Source organism: Hyla sarda, chromosome 7 (genome assembly GCF_029499605.1).
Source record: "Hyla sarda isolate aHylSar1 chromosome 7, aHylSar1.hap1, whole genome shotgun sequence".
NCBI classification, from domain to species: domain Eukaryota; kingdom Metazoa; phylum Chordata; class Amphibia; order Anura; family Hylidae; genus Hyla; species Hyla sarda.
Genome location: NC_079195.1, coordinates 201,520,008 through 201,536,931, shown reverse-complemented (window position 1 = coordinate 201,536,931; position 16,924 = coordinate 201,520,008). Strand labels below are relative to the sequence as shown.

Sequence of the window (16,924 nt, the reverse complement as noted above, 5' to 3'; positions counted from 1 at the left end):
TTACATTTTGAAGGTCATAAAAAATAAATAAAAACATTGCAAGAATTCATTTATTTTTACTGTGAATCAACAAAATTTTGAGCAATGTTATCAGGTGCACCTTTTTTTTTTTTTTTGTTAATGTTACACTCGTGAAAACTGTGCTGTCAATAACCATATTGCAAAATTATAGTGATCCGCAATACAAATTTTTGAGATGCCAATTTTCTCCGGCCCTTAAAACGCAATAAAAATGCAAAGGGAGGGGGGGGGGGGGGGAGAGACATACTTAAAGGGGTATTCCAGGAAAAAGCTTTTATATATATATCAACTGGCTTCAGAAAGTTAAACAGATTTGTAAATGACTTCTGTAAAAAAATCTTAATCCTTCCAATAATTATCAGCAGCTGAAGTTGAGTTGTTATTTTCTGTCTGGCCACAGTGCTCTCTGCTGACATCTCTGCTTGCCTCGGGAACTGCACTGAGTAGAAGAGGTTTGCTATGAGGATTTGCTTCTACTCTGGACAGTTCCCGAGACAGGTGTCATCAGAGAGCACTTAGACACAAAAGAACAACCCAGCTTCAGCAGCTCATGAGTACTGAAAGGATTAAGATTTTTTAATAGAAGTAATTTACAAATCTGTTTAACTTTCTGGAGCCAGGTGATATATAATAAAAAAAAAAGTGTTTTCCTGGATAACCCCTTTAAGTTATTTAACCCCCAAACCTCCCAAATCTTTTGGACTGTAAATCTAAGGCTACGTTCACACCTCATTTTTTGTCTCCATTTACCAATTTTATTTTTATTTTTTATTTTTTTTGGAGTCAGACAAGGGTGGTCGGTTTGGTAGGGGGAGAGGATGTTTATGTGAAATATGGATTGTTATTTTAATTGACTTGTATGTGCTGGTGCAATTCATGATAAAATAAAAAGATCATTGTTATAAAAAAAAAAAAATAATATATATACATTTGTCAGAAAAAAAAAACTGATACGGAAACGGATGCTGCTATATGCTATGCCACACAGCATAATCTGTTTTCCTTTGAAAAAAATTGCCATTATTCTCTGTTTTTTATTTTATTTTTTTTCCCTGTAAACAATAGCGTGGTTGACTGCGCCTTTGCACACAGCAAAATGTAAATGAACTGTAATGGAGACAAAAATGACTTATGGGCTTATCTGTCAAGGGAGGTTTGTCCAAGGCCATCCAGTGCAATAGGTGTTCTGCTTCGTTATATAGAAGCTTGTGGGCAGTGAGGAGTTAAGTGCAACTTAAGTTGCAGTACCACGTTTCAGTCAGTAGGGTGTGCACAAGAGCCGGAAGCTCCTTTTCTCCACTCTCTTCTGTGTCCACAGGCCTGGCTCAGTGTGCAGAACTCTGCTGGCAGCTCCGAGGTCAGGCCGGGAAGAGACAGGTTTCGGGGGCCAATCTTGCTCTGCAGCACAACATCGGACTTGGGGGCGCCGTGGTGGTCACGTTATACAAGATGGGGTTCCCAGACTCAGCAACCAGGTAAGAAATACACATACAGGGTAGGTTGCTGCTTGTACAATACTCTAGGACAGTGTTCCCCCCCAACCAGGGTGCCTCCAGCTGTTGCAAAACTACAACTCTCAGCATGCCCGGACAGCCAAAGGCTGTCCGGGCATGCTGGGAGTTGTAGTTTTGCAACAGCTGGAGGCACCCTGGTTGGGAAACAGTACACTAGGAAACATTATATACCTCAGCGGTTCTGCATCTGATCTGTGCAGACTATTCTTCCTCTATAATATGTGAGTAAAAGGTCACTGGTCCCCAGCAGGGAGGCGGAGAACAGGACAGAAATGCTATTGTTTGTTTAGCATGTTTCTCTGCAGATGAATGGGAGCCTATAACCCGGAGGAAGAATTGCATTGTGGGAATCAACTCTATCGTCTACTTACATACCAGAGAGGTTCCTATGGAATACACTGTAAATGTTCTCATCCAGCTTCATATGACATACACCAGTGTTTCCAATCCAGGGTGCCTCCAGCTGTTGCACATTTACATCTCCCAGCGTGCCAAGGGCTGTCCGGGCATGCCGGATGATGTCGTTTTGCAACAGCTGGAGGCACTCACTGGCTTACAATCTATGTGTCTCTATGGAATAGTTGTCTACATGACCTATCTCTTGAACATTTCAGCTAATCCAGCATTTTATCTATCCATTTGTCACGCGTATGAGCAGTCGGTATTATTCTTTAGTAAGGTTAGAAAAAGGAGGTGCCTATGCTCTGAGGCGGCCTCACCAATGGGTCCCGGTAGTCCTAAAAGTATCTTGACAAACAGGTTAAGCACCACACTTCCCTGACATATATCCCTGTCTTTATACAGCCCGGTATACAGATGTAAGGGTGTAAGTAGAGTCCTGTGGGTCTAGGGCAAATTTTGGACCCCCAACAACAGCAGAATTTATGACAAAAAAATATGTATATTATATAAGACAATTTTTTTTCCCTATGCATACATACATACATGCATTCTATACCATACACCGTATACAAGGAGTAAATATTATCATCATACTGTTAATGGCTAAATCCTGTATACTGAAATGAGTATTACCAATATTACCAGTGTACAAGGAGGAAAATTATCACCATACATATTACCATCATGCTGTTACTGACCAAATCCTGTATACTGAGACCAGTATTGCCAATAATTCCAGTATACAAGGAGGAATATTATCACAATACATATTACCAATATACTTCTACTGACCAAATCCTGTATACTGAGACCAATAATACCAGTATACAAGGAGGAATATTATCACCATACATATTACCAATATACTTATACTGACCAAATCCTGTATACTGAGACCAATAATACCAGTATACAAGGAGGAATATTATCACCATACATATCACCATCATACTGTTACTGACCAAATCCTGTATACTGAGACCAGTATTACCAATAATACCAGTATACAAGGAGGAATATGATCACAATACATATTACCAATATACTTATACTGACCAAATCCTGTATACTGAGACCAATAATACCAGTATACAAGGAGGAATATTATCACCATACATATCACCATCATACTGTTACTGACTAAATCCTGTATACTGAGACCAATATTACCCATAATACCAGTATACAAGGAGATATATTATCACCATACATATTACTACCATACTGTCCCTGACCAAGTCCGGTATACTGAGACCAATAATTCCAGTATACAAGGAGAAATTATCACCACACATATTACCATCATATTGTTACTGTACGAATCCTGTATACTGAGACCAATAAAACCAGTATACATGAAGATAATATAATCACTATACATATTACCTTCATGCTGTTACTGACCAAATCCTGTATACTGAGACTAATGTTACCAATAAATACCTGTATACAAGGGACAAATAATACCACCACACCCACATATCACTACCACATAATGACTGATACAACTGAATAAAATCCACAATATAAAGACCAATATCCCCCTCCCATGAAGTGACCCCAAAATGGAATCTACCAGCTGCACACAGGTTCTGCAGAATGTAGAAGACACGGCAGTGCAGTTACATCCAGTGACTCACATTGGGTGTCTTCTTGGATGGGGGGGTGTTTTTCTTCTCCATCCAGCCTGGGTCATCGTAAAGACTTCTACCAGCAATGTCTTGTCCCCATAGAATCTGTCGGAGAAACAGTTTAGGCTCCTTGCTCCGACCTCTTTACAAATTCCCCAAATGTATTGCCCCGCACTCTAACAATGCCCACTTTGTGCCCCATATACTAGACAGGCCCGGTATAGTAGCTAGGCCACCCCTTTGTGCCCTCAGGTAGTGGATAGACCCCCACATAGTAAATGGAAGAAAGGTACACCTTACCAAATCAGTACTGAACCCCCTTCATTCTCAGGATCAGTGGAAGCCCTAACGGTTAGACCCCCGTCTATCGTAATGTGATAGAAAGATGATACCCAGCACCCACCAGTAATGTACAGTGAAGATTTATTATGCCATAGTATAGTACAAGGACGCGTTTCGGCGTGGGAGCCTTCCTCAGCTGTCTGCCTAGGCAGACAGCTGAGGAAGGCTCCCACGCCGAAACGCGTCCTTGTACTACACTATGGCATAATAAATCTTCACTGTACATTACTGATGAATGCTGGTATCGTCTTTCTTCTACCTGTGGCTTTACCCTACCTTGTGCACCACTACAGATTCCACGGAAGTGCAGACATGTCCCTATATCGTAATGTGATGGCATCTGCTAGCAATATATTATCACCTTATGAGACGGAAATATGTCTTTAAAGGGGAACTCCCTGCTCTTAAAGGGTAAAACTTTTTTTTTTTTTTTTTTTTTTTTTTTTTTTATCAACTGGTGCCAAAAAGTTAAACAGATTTGTAAATTACTTCTATTAAAAAATCTTAATCCTTCCAGTACATATTAGCTGCTGAATACTACATAGGAAATTCTTTTCTTTTTGGAACACAGAGCTCTCTGCTGACATCACGACCACAGTGCTCTCTGCTAACATCTCTTTCCATTTTAAGAACTGTCCAGAGTAGGAGAAAATCCCCATAGAAAACATATGCTGCTCTGGACAGTTCCTAAAATGGACAGAGATGTCACAGAGAGCACTGTGTTCCAAAAAGAAAAGAATTTCCTATGTAGTATTCAGCAGCTAATAAGTACTAGAAGGATTGAGATTTTTTTTAATAGAAGTAATTTAAAATCTGATTAACTTTCTGGCACCAGTTGATTTAAAAAAAAAAAAAAGTTTTACCATTTAAAGGGGTTATCCAGGAATTTTTTATATATATATATATATATATATATATATATATATATATATATATATATATATATATATATATATATATATTGGCACCAGAAAGTGAAACAGATTTGTAAATTACTTCTATTAAAAAATCTTCATCCTTTCAGTACTTATGAGCTTCTGAAGTTGAGTTGTTCTTTTCCATTTAAGTTCTCCCTGATGACACGTGTCTCGGGAACCACCCAGTTTAGAAGCAAATCCCCATAGCAAACCTATTCTTTTCTGTGCAGTTCCTGAGACAAGCAGAGATGTCAGCAGAGAGCACTGTTACCAGACAGAAAACAACAACTCAACTTCAGCAGCTGATAGTTATTGAAAGGATTAAGATTTTTTTAATAGAAGTAATTTACAAATCTGTTTAACTTTCTGGAGCCAGTTGATATAAAAAAAAAAAAAAAAAAAAAATTTCCCTGGAATACCCCTTTAAGAGCAGGGTCTATGGCTGAATTCTCTGTCATGCATCCAGGAACTATTGAGTAACCATGAACTTTATCATCCAAAACTCAATAACAGCTGAAGATGAGACCTCGTTCCAGCCCCTTGCTTTGCAAATGGCAGAAAAATGTACTATATAACATAGTAACAGGGTCATTCTATCCCTGCTTAGTGTAGTGTGTCATAGGAATGTAATCCAAGGCTATGTTCACACCACAAGCTGTAGGTCCAAGGTATATATTGGGATATCAGCAAAAAGGTAATGCCAACGAAAACTATCTTGGGCCTATTCATTGCACTAATGAGCTGAATGTAGTCTACTGGTGACTATGTTCTGTCCATTTCCCAATTGTATACTATTATTTTGCAGGTCTTAAATGTGCCGTAGACCACGTTTCAGAGTCCTGAAAAATATAAGGATATATGTTTGGAACATAGATCGAACATAGGCACTAGTAGACTACATTCAGCAAATTCAAGTATATGGGCCCTCCGCTGTGTTTGTCAGCATATCTTTTTGCTGGTATTCCGGCATATACTGTGGACTTAAAGCCTGAATGTGGTGTAAACATTACCAGCTGCTGTATGCTCCAGAGGAAGTTAAGTTGTTCTTTCCAGTCTGACCACAGAGCTCTCTGCTGCCACCTCTGTCTGTGTCAGGAACTGTCCAGAGCAGGAGCAAATCCCCATAGCAAACCTCTCCTGCTCTGGACAGTTCCTGATATGGAACGAGGTGTCAGCAGAGAGCACTGTGGTCAGACTGGAAAGAACTACACAACTTCCTCTGGAGCATACAGCAGCGGATAAGTACTGGAAGGATTAAGATTTTTAATAGAAGTCATTTACAGATCTGTTTGACTTTCTAGAGCCAGTTGATATGAAAAAAAAAATTGTTTTCCACCGGAGTACCCCTTTAAACTGTGTTCACATAACCTTTTCCTTTATGGTCAGTGTATATTCTGGGATAGATCTTAATGCATATTCCAAATGTATCCATATGGCCTATTGACACACCACCCCAATGTACTGCATGCCCATAAGAAATTCTTGTGGTATACATACGGCACAGTATGTGCTTTATAATGGGAGCCTATGGACAACATGTGGCACTGTATGCCTGTATAGTGGCCCATGTTGGTAGTATACATATGGAAGGAGATTTATCCTTCTTTTCAAACATATGGCTTTTATATGACAATTTTTTTTTAACTTAATTTTGCTTACATGCGATCTATTTATCAAATAGTCGCACGACCCTGTCCCCTGATAGGGGATAAGATGTCTAGGGGCGGAGTACCCCTTTAAGTCCAAAGTTTCAGGCCTGTGTGATCTTCTGCTTCATGTAGGAATACGCAGGCCATGCCGGCCAGTACAGTTGCCGGGGCAACCATACCACATATAGCAAAGTTTCGTGCGCAAGCCCTTTTCTGATGCAAAGGACCCATGCACGGAACTACTCCGAGAAGGGTACGGTTGCCTTGGCAACTATACCGCCCAGCGTGGCTTCCGTCTCCCCCCACTGAAGCTGAGGATCACACAGGCTTTAAACCTTGCAATCTGAGCTCCCACAATGCACTGCTTTCTGGATCGGATTGGTTGCCATGGGCAACTGCACCACTCTTTCTCTTCGCAGGTTTTGATAAATGTCTAAACAAAGACTAAATAGCAATACAAAACAAGTAAAGTTCCGAAGTTACTTTATATGCAAATATAAATTGTTGTACAATGTTTTCCAAAAGTAGAATTTTCCGAGAACTAATACTGATCTTTTTCCTCAGTTCTTCCCGTATCCAGCTGAACCCGACCAGCGCTGGCAATGGATTTAAAGCCCAATATGTGTTCAATGAAATTGAGAAAAAGTTGAAAGAGGTCAGTAAGTTAAAGTTCTGCATAATAAATATATATACCTTGGACATTAGTAGACAGCTATGTAAAAAGTTTGAAAAATGCCTACTTTTAGCACTTATCCCTGAATTATAGTAAAAAATGTGATAAATAAAATATCAATAAAGAAATAAATAAATAGAAATAGATATTTTTTTTATTGATTTCTTTTTTTTAACCATAATTCAGGTATTCAAACTTTTTACATAGCTGTCTACTAATGTCCAAGGTGTATATACCGTATATATATATATATATAATGTGTGTGTGTGTGTATATATATATATATATAATTAATAAAAAAATAGGAAACAAAATGGATGCGTCTCCTCCCCACACCCATTTCTTTGCAAACTAGCCAGCAAGTGTTCAGTTTCCCTGCAGTGCCCCCACAGGTGAAATATAGTTCTGCACTGTAATCAGTGGACTGTCTGTGTGTTATATGGATGTGCTGGGTCCTCCAGAGCAGGAGACACTCTTTGCAACTTCTCTGTGTTCTGACTCAGTGGTCTTTAAACTATGTCCCTCCAGATGTTGCAAAACTACAAATCACGGCATGCCCGGACAGCTGTTGGCTGTCCGGGCATGCTGTGAGTTGTAGTTTTGCAGCATCTGGAGGAACACAGTTTGAAGACCACTGTTCTTGATAATGGATGACTGTCCTGAATGTGGGAGCCAATTTCCCTTTCCATTAAAGGGGTACTCCGGTGAAAACCTTTTTTCTTTTAAATCAACTGGTGGCAGAAAGTTAAACATATTTGTAAATTACTTCTATTAAAAAATCTTTATCCTTCCTGTACTTATTAGCTGCTGAATACTACAGAGGAAATTCTTTTCTTTTTGGAATGCTCTCTGATGACATCACGAGCACAGTTCTCTCTGCTGACGTTATTATAATAATAACAACGCTTTATTTATTGTTGTCCTTAGTGGGATTTGAACCCAAGTCCCCAGCACTGAAGGCAGCAGTGCTAACCACTGAGCCACCATGCTGCCCTTAGCATACATCTGCTATGCACGGTTGATAAAATGGACAGAGATGTCAGCAGAGAGCACTGTGCTCATGATGTCATTAGTGTTCCAAAAAGAAAGGAATTTCCTCTGTAGCATTCAGCAGCTAATAAGTACTGGAAGGATTAAGATTTTTTTAATAGAAGTAATTTACAAATATGTTTAACTTTCTGCCACCAGTTGATTAAAAAGAAAAAAGGTTTTCACTGGAGTACCCCTTTTAAATTGCTAAAAGTGCTGTTTTTTGGATAGAGGAGTTCTACACAGGAACAGGACCCCCTTTCTCCAAGGGCAGCCACATAGTCTGTCACTATGGTATGTATGCCCTTAGTCAGACCCAAAAAGATGACTATAACATACATTCAGATTTTACAACCAAGGCTGTAGTAAAACATTCCAGTCGATCGGATCAAAGATCATTTTTCTAATCGGTGAAGCTGTTCTCTGATAAGTGAAGGTCTGAGGGCAAAATCTAAATTTTAGTGCGTTCCCTTGAGTGACCTAGAATAAATACACATGTACTTTTTACAGTGCACAATGATGGATCTATACTGTACTGTCCTTCTGTAATACTCAGGTGTGAATGGGGCTTGTAGGGATAAATCTGCAGTTGTAAAAGAGCAACTAAATATTTGTATCATTTTATATTTACCTAGCTGAGCACCCAACATTGCCTGGTTTTCCTGTGGGAGTGGAAAAACAACAACAATAATATATAAATAACACAATATTGTGGGGGGGGGGGGGGGGGTACTGTGAGCCCTGCACTGTGTACTGCCTGTCACCCAGCTTTCCCAGTCTCCTGAAGCCCCAGCAGTGTTAGGCTGCTTGTCATCCATGCCATGCCCTCTCCCTTTGCTCATCTGATGTCTTCTCTCCCCCCTCACTCTTCTCTCAGCCTGCAATAAATATATATATAATATACATTGCTCAAAAAAATAAAGGGAACACTTAACCCCTTAATGACCAAGCCCATTTTCACCTTAATGACCAGGCCAATTTTATTTTTGCGTTTTCGTTTTTTCCTCCTCGCCTTCTAAAATCCATAACTCTTTTATTTTTCCATCTACAGACCCATATAAGGGCTTGTTTTTTGCGTGACCAATTGTACTTTGTAATGAAACCTCTCATTTTACCATAAAATGTGCGGCGAACCCAAAAAAAAATTTTTTTTTAGGGAGGAAATTTCAATGAAAACATAAATTTTGCACATTTTTGGAGGGTTTCGTTTTCACACTGTACAATTTACGGTAAAAATGACACGTGTTCTTTATTCTGTGGGTCAATTTGATTAAAATGATACCCATGGTTAGATACTTTTATATTTTTGTACCGCTTAAAAAAAAATCTAAAACTTTTTGTACAAAATCAGTAATCGCCCTATTTTGACCACCTATAACTTTTTCATTTTTCCGTATATAGGGCGGTATGAGGGCTCATTTTTTGTGCCGTCATCTGTACTTTTTTTAGATACCACATTTGCATATATAAAACTTTTAGATAACTTTTTTTTTTTTTTTATAAAATGTGACAAAAAAGCTGCATTTTTGGATTTTTTTTTTATTTTTTACGTTTACGCCATTCACCGTACGGGATAATTAACATTATATTTTGATAGTACGGACATTTACGCACGCGGCAATACCAAATATGTTTATTTTTAAAAAAATTACGCTTTTTGGGGGTAAAAATTGGAAAATTTGACAATTTTTATTGGGGGAGGGGATTTTTCACTTTTTTTTTTTTTTTTTGTTACTCTTTATTTTTACATTTTTCAACTTTTATTTTACACTTTTTATGTCCCCATAGGGGACTATCTATAGCAATAATTTGATTGCTAATACTGTGCAGTGCTATGTATAGGACACAGCACTGCTCAGTATTATCGGTGATCTTCTGCTCGATCTAAGACCAGAGCAGAAGACCCCTGAAGACGGCCGGAGCCAGGTGAGGGGACCTCCGGCCGCCATGCTGGATGATCGGATCGCCGCAGCAGCGCTGCAGGCGATCCGATCATCCAATCAAAGTACCGCAATGCCGCAGATGACGTGATCTGTATTGATCACGGCATCTGAGGGGTTAATGGCGGACATCCGTGGGATTGCGGATGTCGGCCATTACGGGCGGGTTCCCGGCTGCTGCTAGCAGCCGGAACCTGCCGCGTATGACGCGAGCACCCTTCCGATGCTCGCGGTCATACACAGGACGTAAATGTACGTCCTGGTGCGGGAAGTCCCGCCAAACCAGGACGTACATTTACGTCCGTGGTCGTTAAGGGGTTAAACAACACAAGGTAACTCCAAGTCAATGACACTTCTGTGAAATCACACTGTCCACTCAGGAAGCAACACTGATAACAAGGAAGCAACTCAGGAAGCAACACTCAGGAAGCAACACTTGACAATCAATTTCACATGCTGTTGTGCAAATGGAACAGACAACAGGTGGAAATTATAAGCAATTAGCAAGACACTCCCAATAAAGGAGTGGTTCTGCAAGTGGTGACCACAGACCACTTCTCAGTTCCTATGCTTTCTGACTGAGGTTTTGGTCACTTTTCAATGCTGAAGGTGCTTTCACTCTAGTGGTAGCATTAGACGGAGTCTACAACCCACACAAGTGGCTCAGGTAGTGCAGCTCATCCAGGATGGCACATCAGTGCGAGCTGTGGCAAGAAGGTTTGCTGTGTCTGTCAGCGTAATGTCCAGAGAATAGAGGCGCTACCAGGAGACAGGCCAGTACATTAGGAGACATGGAGGAGGCCGTAGGAGGGCAACAACCCAGCAGCAGGACCCTACTGCCGCCTTTGTGCAAGGAGGAGCACTGCCAGAGCCCTGCAAAATGACCTCCAGCAGGCCACAAATGTGCATGTGTCCACTTAAATGGTCAGAAGCAGACTCCATGAGGGTGGTATGAGGGCTTGATGTCCACAGGTGGGGGTTGTGCTTACAACCCAACACCGTGTAGGACGTTTGGCATTGGCCAGAGAACACCAAGATTGGCAAATTCGCCACTGACGCCCTGTGCTCTTCACAGATTAAAACAGGTTCACGCTGAGCACATGTGACAGACCTGACAGAGTCTGGAGGCGCCGTGGAGAACGTTCTGCTGCCTACAACATCCTCCAGCATGACCAGTTTGGCGGTGGGTCAGTAATGGTGTGGGGTGGCATTTCTTTGGGCGGCTGCACAGCCCTCCATGTGCTTGCCAGAGGTAGCCTGACTGCCATTAGGTACCGAGATAATATCCTCAGACCCCTTGTGAGACCATATCCTGGTGCGGTTGGCCCTGGGTTCCTCCTAATGCAAGACAATGCTAGACCTCATGTGGCTGGAGTGTGTCAGCAATTCCTGCAAGAGGAAGGCATTGATGCTATGGACTGGCCTGCCCGTTCCCCAGACATGAATCCGACTGAGCACATCAGGGACATCATGTCTCGTTCCATCCACCAATGCCACGTTGCACCACAGACTGTCCAGGAGTTGGTGGATGCTTTAGTCCAGGTCTGGGAGGACATCCCTCAGGAGACCATCCTCCATCTCATCAGGAGCATGCCCAGGTGTTGTAGGGAGGTTATATGGGCATGTAGAGGTCACACACACTACTGAGCCTCATTGTGACTTGTTTTAAGGACATTACATAAAGTTGGATCAGCCTGTAGTGGGGTTTTCCACTGTGATTTTGAGTGTGACTCCATATTCAGACCTCCATGGGTTGATAAATTTAATTTCCATCGATAATTTTTGTGTGATTTTGTTGTCAGCACATTCAACTATGTAAAGACGAAAGTATTTCATATGATTAGTTCATTCATTCAGATCTAGAATGTGTTATCTTAGTGTTCCCTTTATTTTTTTGAGCAGTGTATGTTATATATATGTCTGATAAGTTCAGTTCCCCAGTGTACCCCTTTAATATTAGGTTTGATACAGATTTTTAAGACTGTAGTACATTATGATTTTACATGTTGCATTCTAATGCTTGTCCTGCAGGAAGGAGAGCAGTTTGTTAAGAAGATTGGCGGAGTCTTTGCCTTTAAGGTAAAGGAAGGACCTAGTGGAGAAGAGGCAACTTGGGTGGTTGATGTGAAGAATGGCAAAGGCTCTGTGCACTTTAACTCAGGTAACACAGCCATAGTATGGACCGGTGTTATGGTGCCAGTAAAGCAAAGCTATATATATATATATATATATACAGCAACAGGAGAATACAGCAGCACACTGCTAGCACAAAGATATAGATGAAACATGAGTATATAGATAAAACATGAGTATATAGATAGAAGATGAAAAGCTATACAACTGTAATGCAATAAATGAAGATATGAAACTATGAAAATATGAGGTACTTAGCTAGGCATATACACAGCTAGCAGAGGCATATACACAGTGTAGGGTCCGTCCCAGAATGAGGTCACCTTACAGTGGTGGGACGGTCCACGCTATTTGGCGCCAAATTTGCAAGCTAAGTACCTCATATTTTCATATCTTCATTTATTGCATTACAGCTGTATAGCTTTTCATGTTCTATCTATATACTCATGTTTTATCTATATACTCATGTTTCATCTATATCTTTGTGCTAGCAGTGTGCTGCTGTATTCTCCTGTTGCTGTATATTTAGCCCAGCAGCCTGCACCTGCAAGCCAGGTTTTTACAATAGTTTGGATCAATAGTGCTGGCCAATTTATCCTTTGGTTATATATATATATATATATATATATAATATTTTTGTTATTTTTATTATCTATCTACATACAAATATGTGTATATATTTATATTATAAAAAAATTAAAATTATATGAATATAGATAGATATATAGATTTAAAGGAGTTGTTTAGCTCAATGTAAATCAGAGCTCTTTCAAAAACAGCATCACACCTGTCTTCAGCTTAGTCCCATTGAAGTGAATGAAGCAAGTTGTAATACCACACACAAACTGAGGACAGGGGTGGTGCTGTTTTTGGAAGAAAGGAGCTCTGTTTTTCTAATCCTGGATGCTGCATTAGAGAAGGTTTGCCATATTACAGAGCATTGCTCCTGGGAAAGAATCCAGTGTCTCACATAGGCGCCATATATAGGGTGTAATGTAAAACCATAGGGACTTGCTGCTATACAGGGCCTTGCTGTGTACATGAGCTCTAGCTGTGAAATAAAAATAAAAAAAAGGACAAATTAAATTAATATATTTAATAATAAATATTATTTAAATATATTTATTATTTATATAACTGTGCTGCCAGATAGGGAGAACAGACTTAAATTTTTCTTTGATCATTTGTGTTGCAGATCAAAAACCCGACTGTACGATCACCATGTCAGATGCTGACCTACTATCATTGATGACCGGCAAGATCAATCCACAGACAGTAAGTATGATACCTCTAGCCCAGTAAGATCGGGCACAATCTAGTAATCTGCTTCCAATATAGCAGTGTTTACCCACCAGTATGCCTCCAGCTGTTGCAAAACTACAACTCCCAGCCAAAGGCTGTCCGGGCATGCTGGGAGTTGTAGTTTTGCAACAGCAGGAGACACACTGGTTGAGAAACACTGCAATATAGGGCTATGAAGAATTTAGATACCGCACTGTTTGCCGGTGACAGTTTATAGCCAACTGTAGTCCCCATGTCGAGCCATAGACCCTGTATCTGTTAATTTCTGCTTTTTTATCTTGAATTTAAAATGGGATAATTCAGGAATAGAAAAAACAAAGGGAAAAAAAAATTTAAAAAAATAAACCGCACCACCCCATCCTCAGGTTATTGCAAGTGGTATTACAACTTGGCTCCATTCTGTTCAGTGGGACTGCAATACCAAACACAACCTGAGGACGGGGTGGGCGCTTTTTTTTTCTTCTAATGTCTATGCCTGATTCACTATGTGTGGCCTGGAACAGAAGTCTTGAGGTTTGTAGTCACAACTTTGTCACGTCTAGTTGGACGTTATCCAGAATTAGCGCCCGTGCTCAGGTTGTGTGTGGTAATGCAGCTCAGTCCCACTGAAGTGAAGAGCCAAGTTGTAATACCACACACAACCTGAGGACGGGGTGGGGCGCTTTTTTTTTTTTTTTCTAATTCTGGATAATGTCCAACTAGACATGAAGTTGTGACTACAAACCCCGAGATTGACGTTCTAGGCCACACATAGGGAATCAGGCATAGACATAAGTTGGGGCCAGCAAGCTCATCCTGTTACCAACCAAGGATGTGTATTCACGTCCTTGTGCCGTTAACAGTGTATGGCGCAAGCTCCCGACTTGAGGCTGCGCCATACCGGCCGGCCCCTAGCTGATTCCTGTAGCTGGGAGCCGCTGTTAATAGCCGACATGTGGCCATCGCCGTGGCTATTACCTTAACCTTTTAAATCGCCACTGTCAAAGCTAACAGCGGCGTCTAAAGGGACCTTTAACCAGTCCCTGGTGATCCAGTGGCGTGGATCACGCCCCTGCAGCACGATCACGGGGGGCGGGGGCATCCACTTCTGAGGTAGCCAGAAGGCTTACCTCTCATCCTCTGCTGGTCCCGGCTCTGAGATTGATATAGCCTGGTTTAGCAAGACTTTATCGAGCGCAGAGCACACAGATCAATGGAGTTCTATGGGACTACATTTATCTGTATGAGGAATCTGATGATTCCTCCTAAAAGTCCCCTAGGGGACTAATAAAGTGTAAAAAAAAATAAATAAATAAATAAGTAAAAAAAAACACCCGTTAACCCATTAAATACTCCAAATTAAAAGTTTAACTACCCCCCCCCCCCTTTTCCCAAATTCCATCTAAAAAATATATATAAACCTAATAAATATAAACATATGTGGTATCGCCGCGTGCTTAAATGACCGAACTATAAAAATGAAACCGCGTACACGTAAAAAAAAAAAAACAAAATTGTGTATTTTTGGTCACGTTGTATACCCTAAAAAATGTATAAAAAGCCATCAAAAAGCCCCATCAAAATAAACATGGTACCGATAAAAACTTCACATCATGAGCCCTCATACATCCCTGTATATGGAAAAATAAAAAAGTTATAGGGGTCAGAAGATGACAATTTTAAACCTACTAATTTTGGTGCAGGTAGTTTATAGTTTTTTTTAAATAGTAAAATAAAACCTATATAAATGAGGTATCCTTGTAACCGTATGGACATAAAGATATGGTGTTGTTTATGCTGAAAAGTGCACTGCATAGAATTGGAAGCCCCCAAAAGTTACAAAATGTGTTTTTTTTGTTTGTCTTTTCCAATTTTGCCCCGCAAATATTTTTTTTTTCTGGTTTCGCCATAAATTTTATGGTGACATGATTGATGTCAATACAAAGTATAATTTGGTAGCGCAAAAAAATAAGCCCTATGGGGGGAAGCAGGGATGCACGAACACTGCATCTCCACCTGTCCCACCATAGAGATACATGGAGGGGGCGTGTCAGCCGTGACGTCATGCTGCGGCTGCCATGCCTCCTGCAACGCAGAGCCTCAACAAAGCTGGGGCCCCATACAGGAGATCGCGGGGGTCCCAACGTTCAGACCCCCATGATCAGACACTATATCCCGTATCTCCTGTACTGGGCCCCAGCTTTTCAGCGGCTCTCCCTTGCAGGCGGTGTATCGGCCTCAGCATGACATCGCGGCCGACACGCCCCCTCCATGTATCTCTATGGGAGAGGCGGAGATGCAATGTTCGTTCTTCTCCCATAGAGCTGTAGTGAGGGGACATGTTGTCGACCTCAGTGAGGTCGGCGACACACGCATTAGCTGCGGCAATGCCGGGTCCACATACAGGAGATCGCGGGCGGTCCACAGAATAGGGGGTAAGTGTCTGATTGCAGGGGGGGGGGGGGGTCCTAACGGTGGGACCCCCCTGCGATCTCCTGCGGATAGGGGATAAGTGTCTAAGACCGCAGTATTCACCGAAGCTTATCAGTACAGCTCACCCTCCCGCCTGGACCGCGACACGGACGAGACCGGACCCAGGTCTCCTGAAGTAAATGGACAAAGAAGTCCAGCGCAGTATCAAAGCAATGCGTGAAGTTAATTCAGCAATCAGACAACATGGAGAACAGGTGACGCGTTTCGGCCATGGTAAGTAAGTAGTTATACGTATGACTAAGGCTACTTACCGTGGCCGAAACGCGTCACCTGTTCTCCATGTTGGTTGATTGCTGAATTAACTTCACGCATTGCTTTGATACTGCGGTGGACTCGGCCTTCTTTGTCCATTTAAGACTGCAGTACTCCTTTAATATTTGTTACAGGGGCCATTGACCAGCACGATACATCTATAGATAATCACTTATACGTTTACTGTTACTAATCTGGTTCACGCCTTTCAGGCTTTCTTCCAGGGCAAGCTGAAGATCACCGGGAATATGGGACTCGCCATGAAGTTGCAGAGCCTGCAGCTGCAGCCTGTGAAGGCCAAGCTCTGAGGAGACCATGACCAATCCCCAGCCTGGCAGATGCCAACCCTGCGATGCCCAGATGCCATCAGTGTTGGCTTCTAAAGGACCAAGCGCAGCTGCTGCTTTCCCTACCCGAGAATATAAGAATGATCTCCCCTTCATTTCTCAGCAGGCGCCATGTACCCGTGCGGGTGTACGTGTATATACTGTTATGTGTATGAATGGGACCTTCTGAAGTCCTGACCTACACTTGCCGGGCTGTTTAGAAATGAGGGGACTTGTTGGGGACTTTGTTTCTAACAGCGTGACCTAATCTGACGTCTCCTGTCTGTCTTCTCAACGCTCATGGGTTAAAACATTTTTCTG

The 16,924-nt window shown here is 41.4% G+C and overlaps 1 protein-coding gene across 3 annotated transcripts in view; it reads left to right on the top strand.

Moving 5' to 3' along the window:
- Nucleotides 1-16,924, top strand: part of SCP2 (sterol carrier protein 2) — a 55,678-nt gene that overhangs the window by 38,454 nt on the left and 300 nt on the right. For all 3 annotated transcript variants that reach the window (XM_056532215.1, XM_056532216.1, XM_056532217.1), the window contains 5 exons: nt 1,340-1,496; nt 7,041-7,131; nt 12,150-12,279; nt 13,447-13,526; nt 16,490-16,924. The exon at nt 16,490-16,924 is cut by the window's right edge. In XM_056532215.1, the coding sequence (XP_056388190.1) occupies nt 1,340-1,496; nt 7,041-7,131; nt 12,150-12,279; nt 13,447-13,526; nt 16,490-16,585 (554 nt within the window). In that variant the 3' untranslated portion in view covers nt 16,586-16,924. The remainder of the gene's footprint in view (nt 1-1,339; nt 1,497-7,040; nt 7,132-12,149; nt 12,280-13,446; nt 13,527-16,489) is intronic.